The following is a 20,063-nucleotide window of genomic DNA, read 5'->3' as shown; positions in this document are numbered from 1 at the left end:
AACCTCTTTTAAAAAATATACCTCTAAACATAGTTCAGTGGCATTTTTCTTGCTAAACAAATGAACTTCGCTGATCACTGTATTCTCTCAGGATCCACAAATTTGTTAGGCTTAAATTGTAACTTCAGGTTGTTGGATTACATTTCATTTCATTATTTTATGAGCTATAATCAGAGAAATGAGGTTTACACTAAGCTTAAATCTTACAAGGGAAGTGCTTTTTTATGGCAGACTAAGCATTTATAGGGGCCCCTTTAAAATAATTATCCATTCTGCTGGGAAACTAATCTCTGGCACTTCAGTAAACATCTTTACATTATTTAAAAATAAATGGCTCTCACAGTTGAAAATTAATGACTGAGTGCTCTGGTTGCTGTAAGTCAGCACGATATGAAGAAGGCAAAACACATGGTAGTCACTGTGTATCAAGGTGATTAGTAAGGCAGTGGCAAGTCTCTTAGAAGTAATTTATTCTTCAAATGGAATAAAATGCTACTATAATTTTCTGGTTAAGAAAATGCTAAAACCTGAGGATGAGATATAATTAATAGTTCTTTGAAATGTGCTGCCATGGGTGATATGAGGGCTGTACAATATTAATTCCTTTACGTTTGGTCTGCTCCTAAGATGTTCATCAAGTGGGGTGATAATCTTCATCTGAGGCAGGTGAACTCTACCAGTGCCTTTTCCCTTTTGGCATTCCAAGTAATTATTTTTTGCCTCCTTCAGCAGCACAAGTCCATCCCCACGCTGTAAGGTACAATACCACTCTCTGAAGCAATTATTATTTAATAAAACATTATTACTTTTCCCACATTTTAATCTTTGGAGCCTAAAGCATTTAATAATGTGTAAAGCAGTAATAACAGAGGCTGGTGATTTTTTTACATTTGTCACTAAAGAAAGAGCTCTATTTTACCTTACAAGAGAGTTCTCCGGGGTTTGCAAGACAATGTATTCATTGGCAATCCCATGAGGCACAGACAACTTAAATATAACCCAATAAAAGGATTATTCACAATCAAAAAACCCTCATCATAACTTGCTGGTCATTTGGGGATTTGGAAGGTGTAAAGTACAACTTCTCCAGGAAAATCTTCACCTGACTTCCTCATGCTCCAGGTCTAGTGGGGCCTGCCATTTCTCATGGAGACCGAGTCCTTGGGAGTGTGGAGTTGAGCCTATAGCTAAATGTGGCCTAAAGTTCTCTTTAACAACTAGAACCAGGAAGTTCTATTCTATAGGACAAGGTCCACCAAATCACCTGGTGCTTGAAGGATAAATACTCAGCACCTGAGCTTACAGCCTATAAAGACCTCCTTTGAGTAAGGGTTTTCAATGGCTGTTGTCTTCTGAAGGCTGATGGGGGCGGGCAGCTCCTCTACAGGCTAATGACTCCTTCATTTGCCTTGAATCTCATCTTACAAAGCTTCTCTGCCACAAAGCATCTACTTAAACACAGTTCATTGCCTGACTAGTCACTTCCTGGTTCACTCAGCTCTGTCTTATTTTAGAATGGTTTTTATATCTGTACCCAGCCCTGGCCGGGGGACTCTGTTCCCTGCCATGGTCAGTTTTGGCTGGTGAGTACAGGTCAGAGGCCTTTACAATATAAAGGCATTCCCAGGGAATGTGATCACACAAGCTCACTTTTAACAAGCAAAGTGGCTGCTTGGGCCCCTCTATCACTCAGGAGCAAAGATGCAGAGTGCGAGGGGTTAGGTACTGATGCTTCCTAGCATTTCTGTCAGAGTCCCAGGGCTCCCAATGTACCCAGGTTCCTGGTTAGCAACTTAATGGCAAGGTAGCCTTGGGAAAAATGAGGAATTTAAGAAATTATTTCATAATGAGACATACTCCTCTAATATACCATATTTTAAATTTATTAATTTGATTCTTTGACTGCTTTATTGACATTACATGGCTATGCTAAGAACCATAAGTACTATTTCCATAGCATGGCATAATGGTTAAGAGCATAGGCTCAGAGTCAGTTGATCTGTGTTCAAAAGCTGGCTCCACCATTAACTAGCTTTGCTCCCTATTTTTTTAAATATATATTTTTTAGCCCTAGCTGGTTTGGCTCAGTGGATAGAGTATTGGCCTGCAGAGTGAAGGGTTTGATTCCAGTTAAGGGCACATGCCCAGGTTGCAGGCTCGATCCACAGTGGGGGCTGTACAGGAGGCTTCCAGTCAATGATTTTCTCTCAGCATTGATGTTTCTCTCTCTCCCTTTCCCTTCCTCTATGAAATCAATAAAAAAAACCCCTATATATATAAAAGCCTAAGGGACTGCCTGACCGTACAACCGCCCAACCGGTAGCTATGATGCACAATGACCACCAGGGGGCAGACGCTCAATGCAGCAGCTGCCGAGCTGCGGTGACTTGGCAGCTATGGTTCTCCAGTGATGCAGCTGGAACCAGAGAGGAGGGAGCTCGATTCTGGGGTGCATCACCTGAGAACCATCCTCTCGCAATCCGGGACCCCTCGGGGGATGTTGGAGAGCCGGTTTTGGCCTAATCCCCACATGCCAGGCAGAGGGACCCCACTGGTGCACAAATCTGTGCACCGGACCTCTAGTAATAAATAAAATGAAATATATTTTTTATTGTTGATAGTATTACAGATATCTCCCATTTCCACCCCTTTACCCCTACAGTTACTTGATGGCTCTGTGTGCTATTTTCTTCATCTGTATAATAGAGATAATAGTAGTATCTACCTCACAGGGTTGGTGTAAGGAATAAATGAGTTATTTAACATACATAATGTGCTTCGAACAATACCTGGTCCATAATAAGTGCTCAATACATCAGGCATTATTTTTAAATAACCTAACCCAAATAATACTTCTGGGTTTTAGCAATTAAAAATGTCATCAAATTAAATGAATATGAATATATATATGAATTCACTCGTCTTTCTTTTTTTTTTTTTTTTTAAATATATTTTATTGATTTTTTACAGAGAGGAAGGGAGAGAGATAGAGAGCTAGAAACATCGATGAGAGAGAATCATCGGTCAGCTGCCTCCTGCCCATCCCCCACTGGGGATATGCCCGCAACCCAGGTACATGCCCTTGACCGGAATCGAACCCGGGACCTCTCAGTCCGCAGGCCGACGCTCTATCCACTGAGCCAAACCGGTTTCGGCTTCACTCGTCTTTCTTATCTATCCAAGGAAAATTTTATAAAACCCTATATGGCTTAAAGTGAAAGTAATTTCTGGCTCAATGATGGAAATGTAGCACAATATAAAATTATTAGCTGCTGTTCTTGATAAAAGCTACTGTCATGCAATTGTTTAAAAAGTACAAACAGGCCCTGGCCGGATAGCTGAGTGGGTTGAGGGTTGTCCCGATAAGCCAAGGCTTGATCTCTCTGGTCAGGGCACATACAAGAAACAACCAATGAATGCATAAATGAGTGGAACAACAAGTCAATGTATGTTTTTTCTCTCTCTTTAAAAATCAATCAGTAAAAAAAAAGTACAACAGTCCTGATCTCCCTATTTTTTAAAACAAGTTTTCATTGATTTCAGAGAGAGAGGAAAGGAGAGGGAAGTATCAATCAGCTGCCTCCTGTACAACCCCTACTGGGAAGGTGACTTTTTGGTGCATGGGAGGACTCACAACCAACTGAGCCACACTGGCCAGGGCTCCCTATTTTTTTAAATATATATATTTTTATTGTTGATAGTTATTACAGATACCTCCCAATTCTCCCCCCTTTACCCCCACAGCTCCCTATTTTTATTTGTCTTAGATTTTATCAGGTTAACCAAACCAAAGTGGTAAGAGCACATCAACTCTGTTTTTAAGTATGGAAAATGCAGCCAAAGGTTTAAGGTCATATGATGAGAAAAATATTCATAAAAGAACCAAATTAATACCTCAGCTATTCCAATTATTAATGAAAGCTTCTAACTGGTAACATGATAATTATGTTTACAAAAGGGGAATAACCATTCACCTTAATAAGACCTTTCTTTCTATTTTATTTTAAATTTTTACTCTGTGGGCAAGGGATATAAACCATAAAATCTGTCAGATTTTATAAAAACCCATTAGTGTAACTTACTGGTCAGGTTTCTTAGAGTTGCTGTTTGTTCAATTCCTATCTGCACTGGCTCCTATTCCTCTATTTCTCCTAATAAAACCCTGCTTTAAAGACCTAGGTTTTATTATGGACTACTTATCTAAAGAACTCTTAAGGTCAAGGATCAAGTCCACATCTGTCTTATCATCTTCCTCTAAGGCAGTGGTTCTCAACCTTCCTAATGCCGCGATCCTTTAATACAGTTCCTCATGTCGTGGTGACCCCCAACCATAAAATTATTTTCGTTGCTACTTCATAACTGTAATTTTGCTACTTATGAATCGTAATGCAAATATCTGATATGCAGGATGTATTTTCATCATTACAAATTGAACATAATTAAAGCATAGTGATTCATCACAAAAACAATATGTACTTATATATGTGTTTTCCGATGGTCTTAGGCGACCCCTGTGGAAGGGTTGTTCGACCCCGAAAGGGGCCGCGACCCACAGGTTGAGAATCGCTGCTCTAAGGCATAATGGATCTTATATATTACTTTAGGACAAACCTCTTGACCACTAACATTTTTAAAAGCTAAATTTACCATGTATTTCCTGTAGAGAGGGTGTCCTGGTTTAGGGCGAGGGGGTAGCACCGGATCTTCACTTTTAAAAAATTGACTCTTGGTTTTTGTGAGTCTGGAAGCCATATTATTTTGTTTTTTCTGAAGATCCATGTCAGAAGAAGACCGATTAAAAGGTAGTTTTTTATTTGATGTTCTGGTTGCAGAAACTCTCGGGGGAGGTGGTCTTTCAGGGGCCCCCTTGGGAGGAGGCTGTCGAGCTGGTGTGACTTTTCCATTTATAGGTCTGAAAGGCAAGGTGGGATCTGTGAATCAGTGTTTGATCAACATTAGGTTCTGTTTGCTCTCTCTCTCTCTCTCTCTCTCTCTCTCTCTCTCTCTCTCTCTCTCACACACACACACACACACACACACACACACACACACGAGGGCACGCACACATGTGCACAGCTTTCTGCTAGTACAATTACCTAAACACGCAGGGTATGCTATTTCTGAGCAAATGGCTGCTGCATTAAACATTATATTATTAGAGGAAATGTCGATGTTCCAGCTCCCTCTCATCCTGCACTAGAGATTCATTAGTTCAAGACAAACAAGCATTTACTATCATGAGCTCTCTAATGCCCCATTTGCTCGTAAACACACCATGACTGTTTCAGGAAACTAAGCACATTCTACCAAAGTCTGAGATGAAAAGCTTACAATAAGATGTCAGGTATATGTGATGTGATCTAGTTCATGATTAGAAAAGGAACATCAAACTACCCTAATATTCATGTTATAGGAATTACTATTCTAACTCTGGGTTAGATTAATATAAAGAAAGCTGTTTTGAAAATGAGCTAGGACAACCATTACTTTGAAAACCTTTCCTTAATCCCAATGATAAAAATAATTTGTAACATAGGAATAGCTTCTGATAGTATCACAGCTTTTTGTTCCAATAGCCCTGGAACTCAGGCAGGCAGGTCACCACGGTTCCTCATAACGGGGAGTGGGTGACAGTGTGAGAGTGAGAGTGTGAGTGTATAGGTGCGTGAGTGTGTGTTCATTCCAGAAGTGGAGTTGTTCCAGGTCCAGAAAGGAGTCTTGTTTGTTGGAGGAAAAGTAATAGAGATCTGTTTGTGTTCTGTGAGTTTTGGGGATTGAGTTCAAAGAAGCAGCAGAGATTCCTACAACCTGCTGTTAGAGCAGACTGCAGGCTAGTGGCCTGGGTGAATTCACGAGTTTAAATGTATCTCTGAAAGAATATCTAAGGCCAACAGCACTCAGTTTTGATGACAGAAAGGGGAGTCCAGGCTCTGAGGCATTAGCTGCTCTCTTACTTTTTAAAACCTTTCCCACACTGACCTTGGTGGAAGCCTGGGGGGTCCTCGCACAGAGCCTCCCATTTGACCAGCCTGGTCGGATTCCTGCAAGTATCAGAGAATGATTTTTAGTTAAGGTTCATCTGAAACAAGACCTTGTCAAGAGGAGTTGTGGACAACTTTTTGGCTGGATCTATAAGTGGAAATGTAGCTGAGTTAGAGAAAATAAAATAAGTTAGAGAGAAAGTAGAGAAAGATTTTAGTCTTGAGCAATATTAACTCATCCCACGTTCCCACCTAAATTGTCCACATCCTAATACAAGTGAAGACATAGAGGAGGAGACCGGCGATCTGCTATTGTAGATCAGGACCCAACCAATTTCCCTGCACTGCTGAACACCCAGCAGATTCAAAGGTATCAAGGATGATGCTTCAATCATGATGGGCTACACAGTAGCAATTTAAGCAGGAACTGTAGAAAACTAAAAACAAAGGCCTTTTTTTTATTCCATGATGACATGTAAGATATGTGTTGCTCCTAAATTTAACACATAATAAGTGAAGTGGTGATTAGTTTGTTTTGCTTAGAACAGGCAGATCTCTCATCACTGGATGGTTTATACATTGTACTGTGGGTTCTCAACTAGGAGGCGGCAGAACAACGTGAGAAGTTTAAGGGACGGCCTGAAAGGAAGGCATGTGAGGAGAAACAGAAAAGGCCCAAGAAAACAGAAAGCTGGGACCACTAGAGCAAAGGGGTGGGATGTGCTGAGAAGAGATTTTAAGAAAAAATTTAATCCTCACCCAAGGATATGTTTAGAGAGAGGAGGGAGAGAGAGGGGGTGGGGGTGGGGGAAAGAGAGAGAGAGAGAGAGAGAGAGAGAGAGAGAGAGAGAGAGAGAGAGAGAGAGATATGTCCCGCAACCGGGGATCAAACCTACAACCTTTTGGTATACAGGATGACTCTCCACCATGCCAGTTCTGAGAAGAGTTTTGTAGGAAAGAGTATAGGGGGTCATGTGAAAAACAAAAGACAGCTTGGAATGTTTTAGCTTAACAGCACATGAGAGAAATTGGAAGTGTGGAGATCTATAGAAAGATCTCTCTAGGAAAAGGGCTTCAAACTGGGCCATTTAAGTAACTTTTATGGAGATGGTGTAGCCCAAGGATTGGGAAATGAATATAATACATGGAAAATATTTCCATATCTTCTGTTGAATGAGAAATTAAAACTTCTGTTTTTGGAGGGAAAAGTCCTCACCAAATTCTTCTAATTCTAATTGAATCTCCTTTTTAACCTTGCCTACTTTCTAAGCACCTAACACTGACTTCCAGGATTTCTCCAGGACCTCAAAAGGAGGGAAATGCCAGCCCTTTAAAATTACACTGCCATTTTTTTTTTTAAAGGAGGTTTAACTATACCTTGGGAGATCTTTGAACTAAGACTGTTTCACTCCTTCTCTTATATAAATGAGTTAAAACTCACTTCAACGGATTTTAATTCAGACTGAATATTTATAACTTTTTCTTAAGTACCAAATGATTAATTGCCAATAACTGTGATAACTGAAATGTGTTTCAATGTTTTAAAACCCCATTTTTAAAAACAAATTAAGCTTTCCCTTAAAACTTGGTTTCACTAATGAGTTCAGTTAATGTAGTGAAGAGAGTCACCAGCTCATAAACCCTGCAATATTCCGGACTATAATCCATGCCTTATAAATACGCTGCTGCTGATATTTTCCCCTGACAAATACTGCTATGATACTCGAAAAACTCAATTATTTCTTTGGCCACTTTAAAAATTAAAACAAAAAAGCAGAAAAACACTCTAGCAGATAGGCAGGAACTTTAGTTGTTTCTTCTCAACATTATAGTTTTTAGACAACTTAATAATTAAAAGCAACTTTTAAAAAAATATAGATGTATAAATTTGACATAGAAAGTTATAGATGTACTGTAATAAATACATACCATATAATCCTAATCTAGTACCAAATACTAGATGTAGTTTTCTCCAGATGGTGGCATTTTATAAAAATCTTAAATATCTTTTTCTCAATTTTCTACAATGAGCAAACTCTAACTCAGAAAAAAGGCAGTATCCTCAAATCCCCGATGAACATTAGGCACCTTTTGAAAGGCACTGCTGTATCTGACACACTGAGTATAGGGAAACTGTTCCTGCAGAAGCCACTGCCTTAGTATTTGCTTAAATTCAGGTTTATGCAGAGGTTCTGCCAACAGTCTTTGGGAGATTACTGATTAGGGCTTTCCTCCTCTTCAATAATATTCCACACCTAACTGAAGTTGCTCTGACCTCTTTCAATGAACATACAATGGAGTCAAGACAGCCTCTTCAATAAATGGTGTTGGGAAAATTGGACAGATACATGCAAAAAAAAAATGAAACTAGGCCACCAACTTATACCATACACAAAAATAAACTCAAAATGGATAAAGGACTTAAACATAAGACAGGAAACCATAAATATACTAGAGGAATCCACAGGCACCAAAATCTCTGGCATATGCCAAAGCAGTTTCTTCACTGATACTGCTCCTAGGGCAATGGAAACTAAAGAGAAAATAAACAAATGGGACTACATCAAAATAAAAAGTTTTTGCACAGCAAAGGAAACCATCAACAAAACAACAAGAAAGTCCACTGCATGGGAGAACATATTTGCCAATGATACCACCGATAAGGGTTTAATCTCCAACATTTACAGGAACTCATACAACTTAACAAAAGGAAGATAAACAACCCAATCAAAAAATGGGCAACGAACCCAAATAGATACTTTTCAAAAGAAGACAGAAGAAAGGCCAAAAGACATATGAAAACATGCTCAAAGTCACTAATCATCCGAGAGTTGCAAATCAAAATGACAATAAGGTACCATCTCACACCTGTCAGAATGGTTATCATCAACAAATCAACAAACAACAAGTGCTGGAGAGGATGTGGAGAAAAAGGAACCCTCGTGCATTGCTGGTGGGAATGCAGACTGGTGCAGCCACTGTGGAGAACAGTATGGAGTTTCCTCAAAAAACTAAAAATGGAACTCCCATTTGACCCAGTGATCCCACTTCTAGGAATATATCCCAAGGAACTAGAAACACCAATTAGAAAGGATATATGCACCCCTATGTTCATAACAGCACAATTCACCATAGCTAAGATGTGGAAACAGCCTAAGTGCCCATCTGCAGATGAGTGGATTAAAAAACTGTGGTACATCTACACAATGGAATACTATGCTGCGGTAAAAAAGGAGTTCTTACCATTTGCAACAGCATGGATGGAACTGGAGAGCATTATGCTAAGTGAAATAAGCCAGTCAGAGAAAGATAAATATCACACGATCTCACTCATTTATGGAATATAATGAGTAACATTCTGGCTTTTGATGTAATGTGTGTGGATAGGCATTTTAGTTCCTGGAGAAGTTGGTTTTTCTGCTGTACTGACCCTATAGATGCCATCTTTTTTGTTCGCAGATGCCTCTTCTCTTCTTTCTCCAGGAACTGGTACCCTCTTCGTCTGAATTCATGAGCCACATTCTGTGCTGTACCTGTGACTCCCTCCTGCCCCAGCTGGCAGCTTCCTTGGGGAAGGCTTTGGGAGTCTTGGGTTCCCATGGTGGGCAACAGGGCACACAGAACATCTGCCTCTGCTGGCAGAATGGCTCCAGTGGCTCTTGATGCTCCTCACCATGGAGCCCTTCATTGTTTAAGTGAAGAAAGTGAGATTTGGCAACGATAGCCATTGTCCTGAGATGGAAAGTTCCTCAGCATAGAAGGCAGGAGAAATAGAAGAGGGTTTTATGCTGTGCCGCGTAAGAAGACAAAGTGGCAAAGACCAAGCCTGTCCTCATGGGTCGTTACGCTAGAGAAAGTTTTCCCACCGATCCTCACCCACACCTGAAGTCTTTATGGCCTCTGGTCCAAAATCATTCAGTAACTGTAACTCTCAAACGAAAGGAATTTCTCATAGATTTGACTTTCTGGCTATCTATTTGTGTGATTTCAGCCAAATTATTTAACTTGTGGTCTGTTTCTCATCTCTTCTTCCTTCAGACCCAGTGTGTCTATTATGAGATGTATTTATTACAGTTTAGCACAGAATGCTTTGACCCCCCACCCCTACCTTATAAATAGTGTAGACAGGATTTTCCTCATGTTGGTCATGTGAGGTACAAAAAAATGTGAATATAGTACTTCTCCAGATGGCTTAGTTTATTCTAACTTCCTTTTCTTGTTTTTCTAAAATGCAGGAGTTGCTTTGTGGACTACTTAACACCAAATGTAATACCTCGTGCTTTAATAGAGCTTTATGGCTTACAAAGCCCATGACTTAAATGAATGATATGTATGCCTACTCATTATTCTCTCACTCTCTTTTATAATCCTTTAGAGCAGATGCTGTAACCTTCTCAGATACTTTCTCCTTTGTGGAAATTTTGGACTTTCCTATTCAACAATAGTATGGTAGGGGCCCTATCATCCTCTTTTGGAATTTTTTGGCCCAGTATTAATAAAAATTTATTAAAATGTAAGTGATCACTTAAGTGGCTTTGTCCAGAAGGATGTCTGGATGGATGTCCAAAAGATGTCTGGTCTAATTAACATATTACCCTTTTTTTAGTATAGATAACATATATGCCCCTAAAAAGTTATTTTTTTTACATACTTCAAATTAAATTATACAGTACATATTCAACCTCTTTTACCCGTTTTTTTTTCTTCTTCTAAATATATCGATTTTTTTTTTTTAATAGAAAGGAAGGGAGAGGGATAGAGAGTTAGGAACATCAAAGAGAGAGAAACATTGATCAGCTGCCTCCTGCACACCCCCAACTGGGGATGTGCCTGCAACCAAGGTACATGCCCTTGACTGGAATCGATCCTGGAACCCTTCAGTCTGTAGGCTGATGATCGATCCACTGAGCCAAACCAGGTAGGGCCTCCACACTTTTTTTTTTTTTTTTTTAGATTATCCACGTTTGTAGATATGGCATTAGTTCATTTTTCCATTGATTTTTAGAGAGAGTGCAAGGGAAAGGGATAGAGAGAGAGAAACATCAAGTAAGAAACATCTGCCGGAACCGGTTTGGCTCAGTGGATAGAGCGTCGGCATGCGGACTCAAAGGTCCCGGGTTCGATTCCGGTCAAGGGCATGTACCTGGGTTGCGGGCACATCCCCAGTAGGAGATGTGCAGGAGGTAGCTGATCGATGTTTCTCTCTCATCGATGTTTCTAACTTTCTATCTCTCTCCCTTCCTCTCTGTAAGAAACATCCCTGCTGTTGCCTTCCTTAGGAGCCCTGACCAGGGATCCAACTTGAAACCCAAGTATGTGCCAGGCTGTGCCCTGACCTAGAATCGAACCTGCAACCTTTCCATGCACAGGACCACACTCATGCTCAACCAACCTATCTACTTCAGCCCGGCCATTATACGATTTCTGGAATTTTATTTCAATTAATTCTTGCAGTCTGTGGGTTAGGTAATATTCACATTTTGCTGATGAGAAAAAAAAAACCCGCTTCATTTTGAGACATTATTCTTCACTCATTGCCGCGTTTTCCTGCCAGCCCTAGAAAGGCTCCTGATAGCAGTTTCATTCGGTACCCAGAGTCAGAAGCATTCTCCTCACCACCACCCTTTCCAAAGCCGCCTCTGCACAGGCACTGAGGCTGCTCTGGAGGGCGCCGAGGCTAGGTAATGCAGACAATGACAGGATTTGGACCACTGGAGCCACCGTACCCACCTCTCCTCTCTCAGCCTTTCTCTGCTGTGCTGGAGATAGGCCAGGATTTGCGGTGCTAGCACTTCGGGCACAGGAAGTGCTGCAGTTTTTCGCTCTCCAGAGCTGCTGTTGCCGCCTGGAGGTCATAGGGCTGCCCCGGAAGTCCTCAGCATGCCTCCCGTCGGGGCAAACATGATGGTGGACTCCACAATGGAACTGCTATTTTTAGATACTTTTAAACACCCCAGCGCTGAGGTAAGACTCCACTTCTTGATTCTGACTCTGCTTCTAGACCAGTGATGGCGAACCTATGACACGCGTGTTAGAGGTGACACACGAACTCATTTTTTTGGTTGATTTTTCTTTGTTAAATGGCATTTAAATATATAAAATAAATATTAAAAATATAAGTCTTGCCAAAACCGGTTTGGCTCAGTGGATAGAGCGTCGGCCTGTGGACTGAGGGGTCCCAGGTTCGATTCCGGTCAAGGGCATGTGCCTGGGTTGCGGGCACATCCCCAGTAGATGTGCTGGAGGCGGCTTATCGATGTTTCTCTCTCATCGATGTTTCTAACTATCTCTCTCCCTTCCTCTCTGTAAAAAATAAATAAAATATATTTTTTAAAAAATATATAAGTCTTTGTTTTACTATGGTTACAAATATCAAAAAATTTCTATAAATGACATGGCACCAGAGTTAAGTTAGGGTTTTTCAAAATGCTGACACGCCGAGCTCAAAAGGTTCGCCATCACTGGTCTAGACTGTGGGACATGTACAAAAAATCCTTAGGCATGCCTCGACTTTCGCGATCAGGATCATGGGCCGCAGGCAAAGCGGCTCCTGGGTCCCGGGGGTGCCACCTTGCCTGCGCCCGGCTTTCTGATTGTGATCACCGGCTGGGGGTGGGAAAAGGCGGCCCCGGTTCTCCAATCCAGGGCCGGGGGGGCAGGGCAAAGGCGGTCCCCAGGGCCGCCTTTGCCCTGCCCCCTAGCTCTTGCCTGCTGCCTGGGTCTCTGATCACCGTTCTTCTGTCCTTCCCCTTTTGCCTCCCATCATTTCACCTACGTATGCAAATTAACTGCCATCTTTCTTGGCAATTAATTTGCATATCGTCTGGATTAGCCAATGGGAAGCATAGTGAAGGTACGGACAATTACCCTCTTTATCTTTTATTAGATAGGATAGGACAAATTATTTTATGATGGAGTACAATGAATTGGCCTAATTCTTTTGTTCTATAGGGGTTTGTAAAATATAAAGTATCACATTAAAATAAGTACATGGGACTTAGAACCTGATTTGTAATAAGATATTTTTTTAATCTGACCAGTAAAATAATTTGCACATATTTAAATTAGCACATCAATGGGTCTTCAACCTACAATACTCTATAACGACCACTTACCAAGTCTCTAGTTCTGTCAACATTACTGGGTTTTCCAGATACTGTACTGTAAGTGTTTCCAATAGGCTTTTCAATAGGGAGAGGAGGTGGGCTTTGTGGATCCTCATGTAAACCTGGAAAAATAGCAGTAATTCATCAATAATTTCTGGTCTTTGGGGATTCAAAAGAATGAAATGACTGCAGCTTGGTTCCTTAGGAAAATAGCTACTGTAAAAGATCCACAAAGATGGATAGCTAGCCATGCAAGTGAGAAAGAATTCCCAGCAAACTTCAGAAAACTGATGGGTTAGTAGACATTAGTTATGAAATATTTTATAGAGAGTAAAAATAATGCTAAATCATTATGACAGCAGCCAACATTTTTGAGAACTTTCTATGTGCCAGGCATTAAGTTAAGGTACTTTACTCACATATATTTCTCCAACTAACATCTTTCTATGCACTAGATCTGTGCACCCCACTAGCTAGTAGTTATATGTGGTGATTTAAATGTAATTCTTACTTACTTAAAATTAAATAAAATTAAGATTTCAGTTCCTCAGTTACACTAGCCACATTTTAAGTACTCAATAGCCGCATATGGTTAGTGGCTACCATATTGTACAGCACAGATCTGGAATATTTCCATCTTTGAAGAAAGACCTATTGGACACTAAATAAAATTCTACCCGTTTTTCAGATGAAGAAACTGAAACTGAGAAGATAATATATGAGTCACCCAAGGTTTTAATGCTAGTAATTGTCAGAACCAGGGTTTTGAACTCAAAAGGCTATGCTCATTGTAATAGGCATGCTGCTTCTTAACAGGTGGAGTAGTCAACCTTACCCCATCCAAATCATTAAATGTGTTTTGTAATCCATTAGCTCCAGATTAATGGGCATAACTGCCCCCTCAATTTAACAAATAATATCCTTACAGCCAAACTACATCCTTACCTCCATCATCGTGGACTCCCAACTTATTTTAAAAAGAAGAAAACAAAGATGACCAGATTTAATTAGTGACAACTAATTAAAATCGGTGTGCAAAAACACATGGAGAGGGGATGATTGCAACACACAAAGGAGGCTAAAACCATCTTTTGCGCATGGTGTAGGCATTTAAAGGAGGTGGGAGGTTTTCCCATTCTTTCAAAAGACACTCTGCCTCCATTTCACAGGAAAAACCTGTAGCAAGAGGATGATCTGTCAGGTTCCTATTTTATCCAGAGACAGGAAAACACTCAAAAGGAGGAAAATACCCAGGCCAACTACTAGACAAACAGTGATTTAGAGATAAGTGTTCTCAGTGAGAGACAGCGCTGCTCTGGGAATTAAGACACAGGAACATTCCAACTCAGTCACCATCTGGAAGCCTTTCTCTGTGCTGCAGTTACCTTATTCTTAACAAGGAAGTAATGAATTATTTAGGATACTAGAGGCCCGATGCACAAAAGTTTGTGTACTCGGGGGGTTCCTCAGCCCGGCCTATGCCCTCTTGCAGTGTGGGACCCCTCGGAGGATGTCCACCCCATTGGGGACCCTCACTCCATGGAGGTTGGGCCAGCCTGGGTGAGGAGCTGATGGCTGTTTTCAGGCTGGCCACACCCCCTTTAGGGTGGGGGGGTCCCCATTGGGGTGCCTGACCAGTCTGGTAAGGGGCTGAGGGCCGTTTTCAGGCTGGCCAAGCACCCTGGCGACGTAAGCTCCCAGCCTCTCCTTTATTTATTAATTTATTTATTTTTATTCTGGGATTTATTTACCTTTTATAATTGAAACTTTGTTGCTTTCAGTGGAGCTCAGAGCTGGGCCACAGCAGGCAGGGAAGCTTGACTTCCTCCATCACTGGAGCAAGCAAGCCTCCTGATCACCCCCCCGCTTCATGGCTGCCGGCCGCCATCTTGGTTGGGTTAATTTGCATATAGTCGCTCTGATTGGCTGGTGGGCGTGGCTCAAGGCGTAGTGAAAGTATGGTCAATTTGTATGTTTGTCTTTTATTAGTATAGGATGATATTGTTGTGACAAACAATTACAGGTACAAAGTAGTAACAATATGCAAGGAGAGAGGAGACAGCTGACTGGCAGGCAGGGACATAGGAATTATCCGGAGTGGGTATGTGGGGAGATGGAGATTTCCAATTTCAAATAATGTGGTCAGCAGAAGTCTCAAAGAGAAAAGTGGCATTTGAGCAAAGACCCGAAGGAATGGTAAAGAGGGGAGCCATGCAGATATCTGGGAAAAGAACATCCTAGTCAGAAGGAACAGGTCCCCAGGGGAAGGAGCTGACAGGTTCAAACAAGAGTCAGGGGTTTTGCACCACAAAGCTGTTCCTTCCTTCACTTATCCATTCCAAGTTCTTCAGACACCAAAAGTCTTACTTTTCTTCCTCCACGGCATATATGCATTGCTTGATAATTGTAATGATAAAATTCTTGGGAAATAACTCTCTGGAAACTGGCAATTCAGTTCTCTCATATATAGTTTCTGGAGCTTTGTCAGGATAATAAGTAAAGGTGCTTCCTCAATATACCCGTTTCAGGATTTCAGAACTATTAGTCCAATTTATAAGGGTGCTGACTGAAGTAATATACTTCCTATATATAATGGGATAATATGCTCTCTATGATAGACATATATAACTTCATTTGCTATCAGTTTTAATTCCTTTCCTACCATATCTTTACCAGAGGTACCAGAGGATATTATAATTATTCTGAGTTTTAGTCTCCCTCTATTCTCTCTACTTAAAGACATTGTTAAAAAGAAATAAAATCCAAATTTACTGTACTAATTGTCTAAAGAATTGTAAAAAAAACCACAACAACTTGCTTTTAAATGTCCTAGACTACAAATGATAATAAATGGCTGATCACACATACTTTCAAAGCAGACATTGATAAAAGAGCATGTATTATCCCCAGGCTCTTGGAGAGCAAATAAAGAAGGCATAGAAGTGCTTACATTTTCCTGGTTTGGCTGGAATTCGAATCACAGTGGGCTTTCTGGTGGGTGCTGGTTGAACTGCTGGTTCTTTTGTTGGTTCTGTCTTTGTGGGGACCTGGAAGGGATCTAATGAAAAACACAGTTTATTTTGCATGTTTTAGTTAACATGGACTCAAACAAAAAATCTCATTCATAATTAAAGAGTCATATTTTTCATGCCCCAGGGAAAACTATTCATGGATAAACAAAATCTCAGTTTGCAGAGACAAAAACAAAGTCGGAGCTCATGAAAGGAAATAACTTGATGCTCTGTAAATAATTCATATGGCTTTTCTTCCTCTCTGATGAGAGGGATCCAGGACAATCTTGAATTATGTAGAAGCTATCTTTCATGGGAGTGCAATCATTTCCTAAGTGTCTGCCTGAAAATGAGGGGCAAGTGAACCGAAGAGCCAATTTTCCCTTAATGTGAAGCCTCCCAGGCCCCCAGGAAGAAAAGACCTCCGCTCCCCACACGCCTGTGCCTATGGAAAACTTACCCACATGCCTAGCACATGCTGGGTGCTCAGCAGAGTCTTAGATTTTAATACTTTAGTAAAATGACACTTCAGTAAAATGAAAAAACAAACAAAACGTTTTATCCTGAAAATAAGACATCCCCTTTCAAATATATCATTTCGGGGTAAGGATACAATACCTGGCATTTCTCTATCTTAACTGATTCATTTAAAATAGATAGTATATGCCCTGGCTGGTGTAGCTCAGTGGATGGAGTATCAGCCCAGCACCTAAGGGTTGTGGGTTCGATTCCTGGTCAAGGGCACGTACTTGTGTTACAGGTTCAATCCCCTGCACCTGATGGTGTGCATGTAGGAGGCATCCAATCTCTCTCTCTCTTTCTCTCTCTCTCTCTCTCACTTTCTTTCTCTCTGTCCCTCCCTCCTCCTATCTCTAAAAATCAATGGAAAAAATATCCTTGGGTGAAGATTACCAAAGATAAATAAATAGGCAGTATATGCTTAGAAAAAGTATTTTTTAAAAAAACATAACCACTGAACTTTTTTCCTGAAAGGAATATTCTTTTTTTCTTTAATGTCAATGTTCTTTTCAGTAGTTTGGAAAAATGAATAAAATTTTTTGAAGATGAGAAATCTCAAAATAATTAGATTAGCAAATATAAAATAAAATGCTGTATAACTGATACTCTACACTGCACACAGGATCTCACAAGGCCACCTCTGCCTTTATTTAACAAGAGGCAGAATTAGTATAAGCTGTAATTCTGCACCTGCTCTCTGAGTATTTGCCTTAGGGAGACACTCCCTGTAAAACAATGCACCCCAGAGCTCCTGTGATGAACAGGACTCATGTTCTGCCCATTATGAGCTGCAGTTCAAGAAGCACCTTTTGCTGACCAGCTCTTTGCAGGATATGTGAAGAGCTGAGCTCAGAATAAGAAGGCCCTTCAGCTTCCTGACACTTCTCCTTGCCTTCCACCCAGTTCGCAGGCAATCCTACCATCCTATACCTTCCCAAGGATATCACTCACTTGCTCACCTATGTATGTCTGCCATATGCCAGTAACAGTGCTGGGTGGGGAGATACAAGAGTAAAGTACAATCCTATTTTAAGTTTATTATCTACCACCTAAGAAGGGCCTCCAAATGGTATGCTAGGTAAAATTATTATTAGATTACTGAGGAAAAAAAATTAGATGACCCCTCTGTGAAACCCTATCAGTTCACAAATGAGACGAGTCTTGTCTAAGTTCAAAAAAACCAACTCAAGATTATCAAAACATCAAACTTTTGAAAAAGTCTCTTGTAACAATATAACTTTCTTTCACTGTAACCTATGTCCCCACAAAATAAACAAAGGTCCTTCTTTTAGGCCTAATCAAATTCTTTAATCCTTACTTTGTTATAGCATTATTTTCTACTTCAAAAGTAATATTTATTGTAAAAATGGGAAACATATGACAGAAAATCTCCTGTAATCCTATTCCTCTGGGAGTAATTATTATCTAAGATGTGGTGTATCTGTCTATAATTTTTTTCTATAGTACATGTATTATTATCTAGGTATTTTGCAAAACAAAAACAGGATAATTTTATATCCATTTCTTTGTAGTTTGCTTTTCTACTTTTCTTATTCAGTATTGGTTGGGTGCCTGCTACACATCAAACAAGCTAGATGCTGGGAATACTTCAGTGAACAAAGCAAAGAACTTTGCCCTCATGGTACTTTTACTGCAGCAAGGAGATGGAAACAGTAAACAATAAATATAATAGATAAGTAGTTCATGGGGTATATTGGAAGGCAAGAGGTACTAATGAAAAAGGAAAAAGTAGAGCAAGGTGAGGCACTTCAGGTATGGGCAGAGGGACACAGATTGTAGCATGAAACAGGAGGGTGAAGTTGGGGAGGGTGCCATGACCTTCTTTCCAACAACTGGATTTTACATATTCTAATAGTTCTTCCAACTTGAGTAATATACATAGGTCTTTAAGAAACAGCAGTACCACTGGATAAAAAGAGGTAGATACCCCTGTATTAATGCCCACTATTGCAAATATTACCTAAATCTGAACTCTCTGAATAGTTCATTTATTCTGAGTAACCCTAGCTAAAACAAAAGAATTTGAAGAGCCCATGTAATCTTGGCATTTTATTCAAATACAAAAACACAGTATCTTTCCTCTGTGTGTATTTTTCCTTTCTGTTCTTCTTTCTCCCCTGCCTTTGCCTCTGCTCTGCCAACATGACCCTTGTTGGCACCCAGTGAGCTCTAAGGAGCCACCTTCCTCCCCCAGCTGCTGCAGACTTGACTGTCCAAGAACTTGTCTGTCCTCCCTCTCCCAATCTTGGTTGTAATATCCCATTCCCTCAGGGCTCTGTTGTCTGCTGTGCCAGTAACAGTGCTGGGTGGGGAGATATAAGAGTAAAGTACAATCCTATTTTTTTAAAAATATATTTTTTATTGATTAAGATATTACATATGTGTCCTTATCCCCACGTTACCCCCTACCCCCACCCCCCGCTCATGCCCTTACGCCCCCGTTGTCCGTGTCCATTGGGTAGGCCTATATGCTTGCATATAAGTCCTTTGGTTATCTTTCCCCCTTCCCCCCACCCTCCCCTACCTTCCCTCCAAGGCCCGACAGTCCAATCAATGCCTCTCCGTCTCTGGATCAGTCCTTGTTCATCAGTTTATGTTGTTCATTATATTCCACAAATGAGTGAGATCATGTGGTATTTATCGGCTCTCCAGTTCCATCCATGCTGTGGCAAATGGTAAGAGTTCCTTTTTCTTCTTCCTCTTCTTAAAGAATACCTTGCAGCATTTCATATAATGCTGGTTTGGTGGTGATGAACTCCTTTAGCTTTTTCTTATCTGTGAAGCTCTTTATCTGACCTTCTATTCTGAATGATAGCTTTGCTGGATAAAGTAATCTTGGTTGTAGGTTCTTGCTATTCATCACTTTGAATATTTCTTGCCACTCTCTTCTGGCCTGCATGGTTTCTGTTGAGAAATCAGTTGACAGTCGTATGGGTACTCCCTTGTAGGTAACTGACTGTCTTTCTCTTGCTGCTCTTAAGATTCTCTCTTTGTCTTTTGCTCTTGGCATTTTAATTATGATGTGTCTTGGTGTGGTCCTCTTTGGGTTCCTTTTGTTTAGGGTTCTCTGCACTTCCTGGACTTGTAAGTCTATTTCTTTCACCAGGTAGGGGAAGTTTTCTGTCATTATTTCTTCCAATAGGTTTTCAATATCTTGCCCTCTCTCTCCTTCTGGTACCCCTATAATTCTGATGTTGGTACGCTTGAAGTTGTCCCAGAGGCTCCTCACACTATCTTCATATTTTTGGAATCTTTTTTCTTTTTCGGTTGGGTATTTTTTGTTTCTTTGTATCTCAAATCTTTGACTTGATTCTTGGGATCCTCTTGTCTGCTGTTGGATCTCTGTATATTATTCTTTATTTCAGTCAGTGTATGCTTAATTTCTAGTTGGTCTTTTTTCATATCTTCCAGGGTCTCACTAAATT

The 20,063-nt window shown here is 40.5% G+C and overlaps 1 protein-coding gene across 1 annotated transcript in view; it reads right to left on the bottom strand.

Moving 5' to 3' along the window:
* SH3D19 (SH3 domain containing 19) overlaps positions 1 to 20,063 on the bottom strand; it is a 179,849-nt gene that overhangs the window by 22,154 nt on the left and 137,632 nt on the right. Inside the window, exons 8-11 of the mRNA XM_081090939.1 lie at positions 16,038 to 16,145; positions 13,097 to 13,209; positions 5,980 to 6,041; positions 4,648 to 4,912 (exon numbers count right to left, since the gene is read on the bottom strand). Coding sequence (XP_080947065.1) covers positions 4,648 to 4,912; positions 5,980 to 6,041; positions 13,097 to 13,209; positions 16,038 to 16,145 — 548 coding nt within the window. The remainder of the gene's footprint in view (positions 1 to 4,647; positions 4,913 to 5,979; positions 6,042 to 13,096; positions 13,210 to 16,037; positions 16,146 to 20,063) is intronic.

This window comes from Myotis nattereri, assembly GCF_964212035.1.
Source record: "Myotis nattereri genome assembly, chromosome: 5".
Classification (NCBI taxonomy): domain Eukaryota; kingdom Metazoa; phylum Chordata; class Mammalia; order Chiroptera; family Vespertilionidae; genus Myotis; species Myotis nattereri.
Note: the sequence above shows the minus strand (reverse complement) of the source record. Positions and strands in the feature narration are given on the sequence as shown.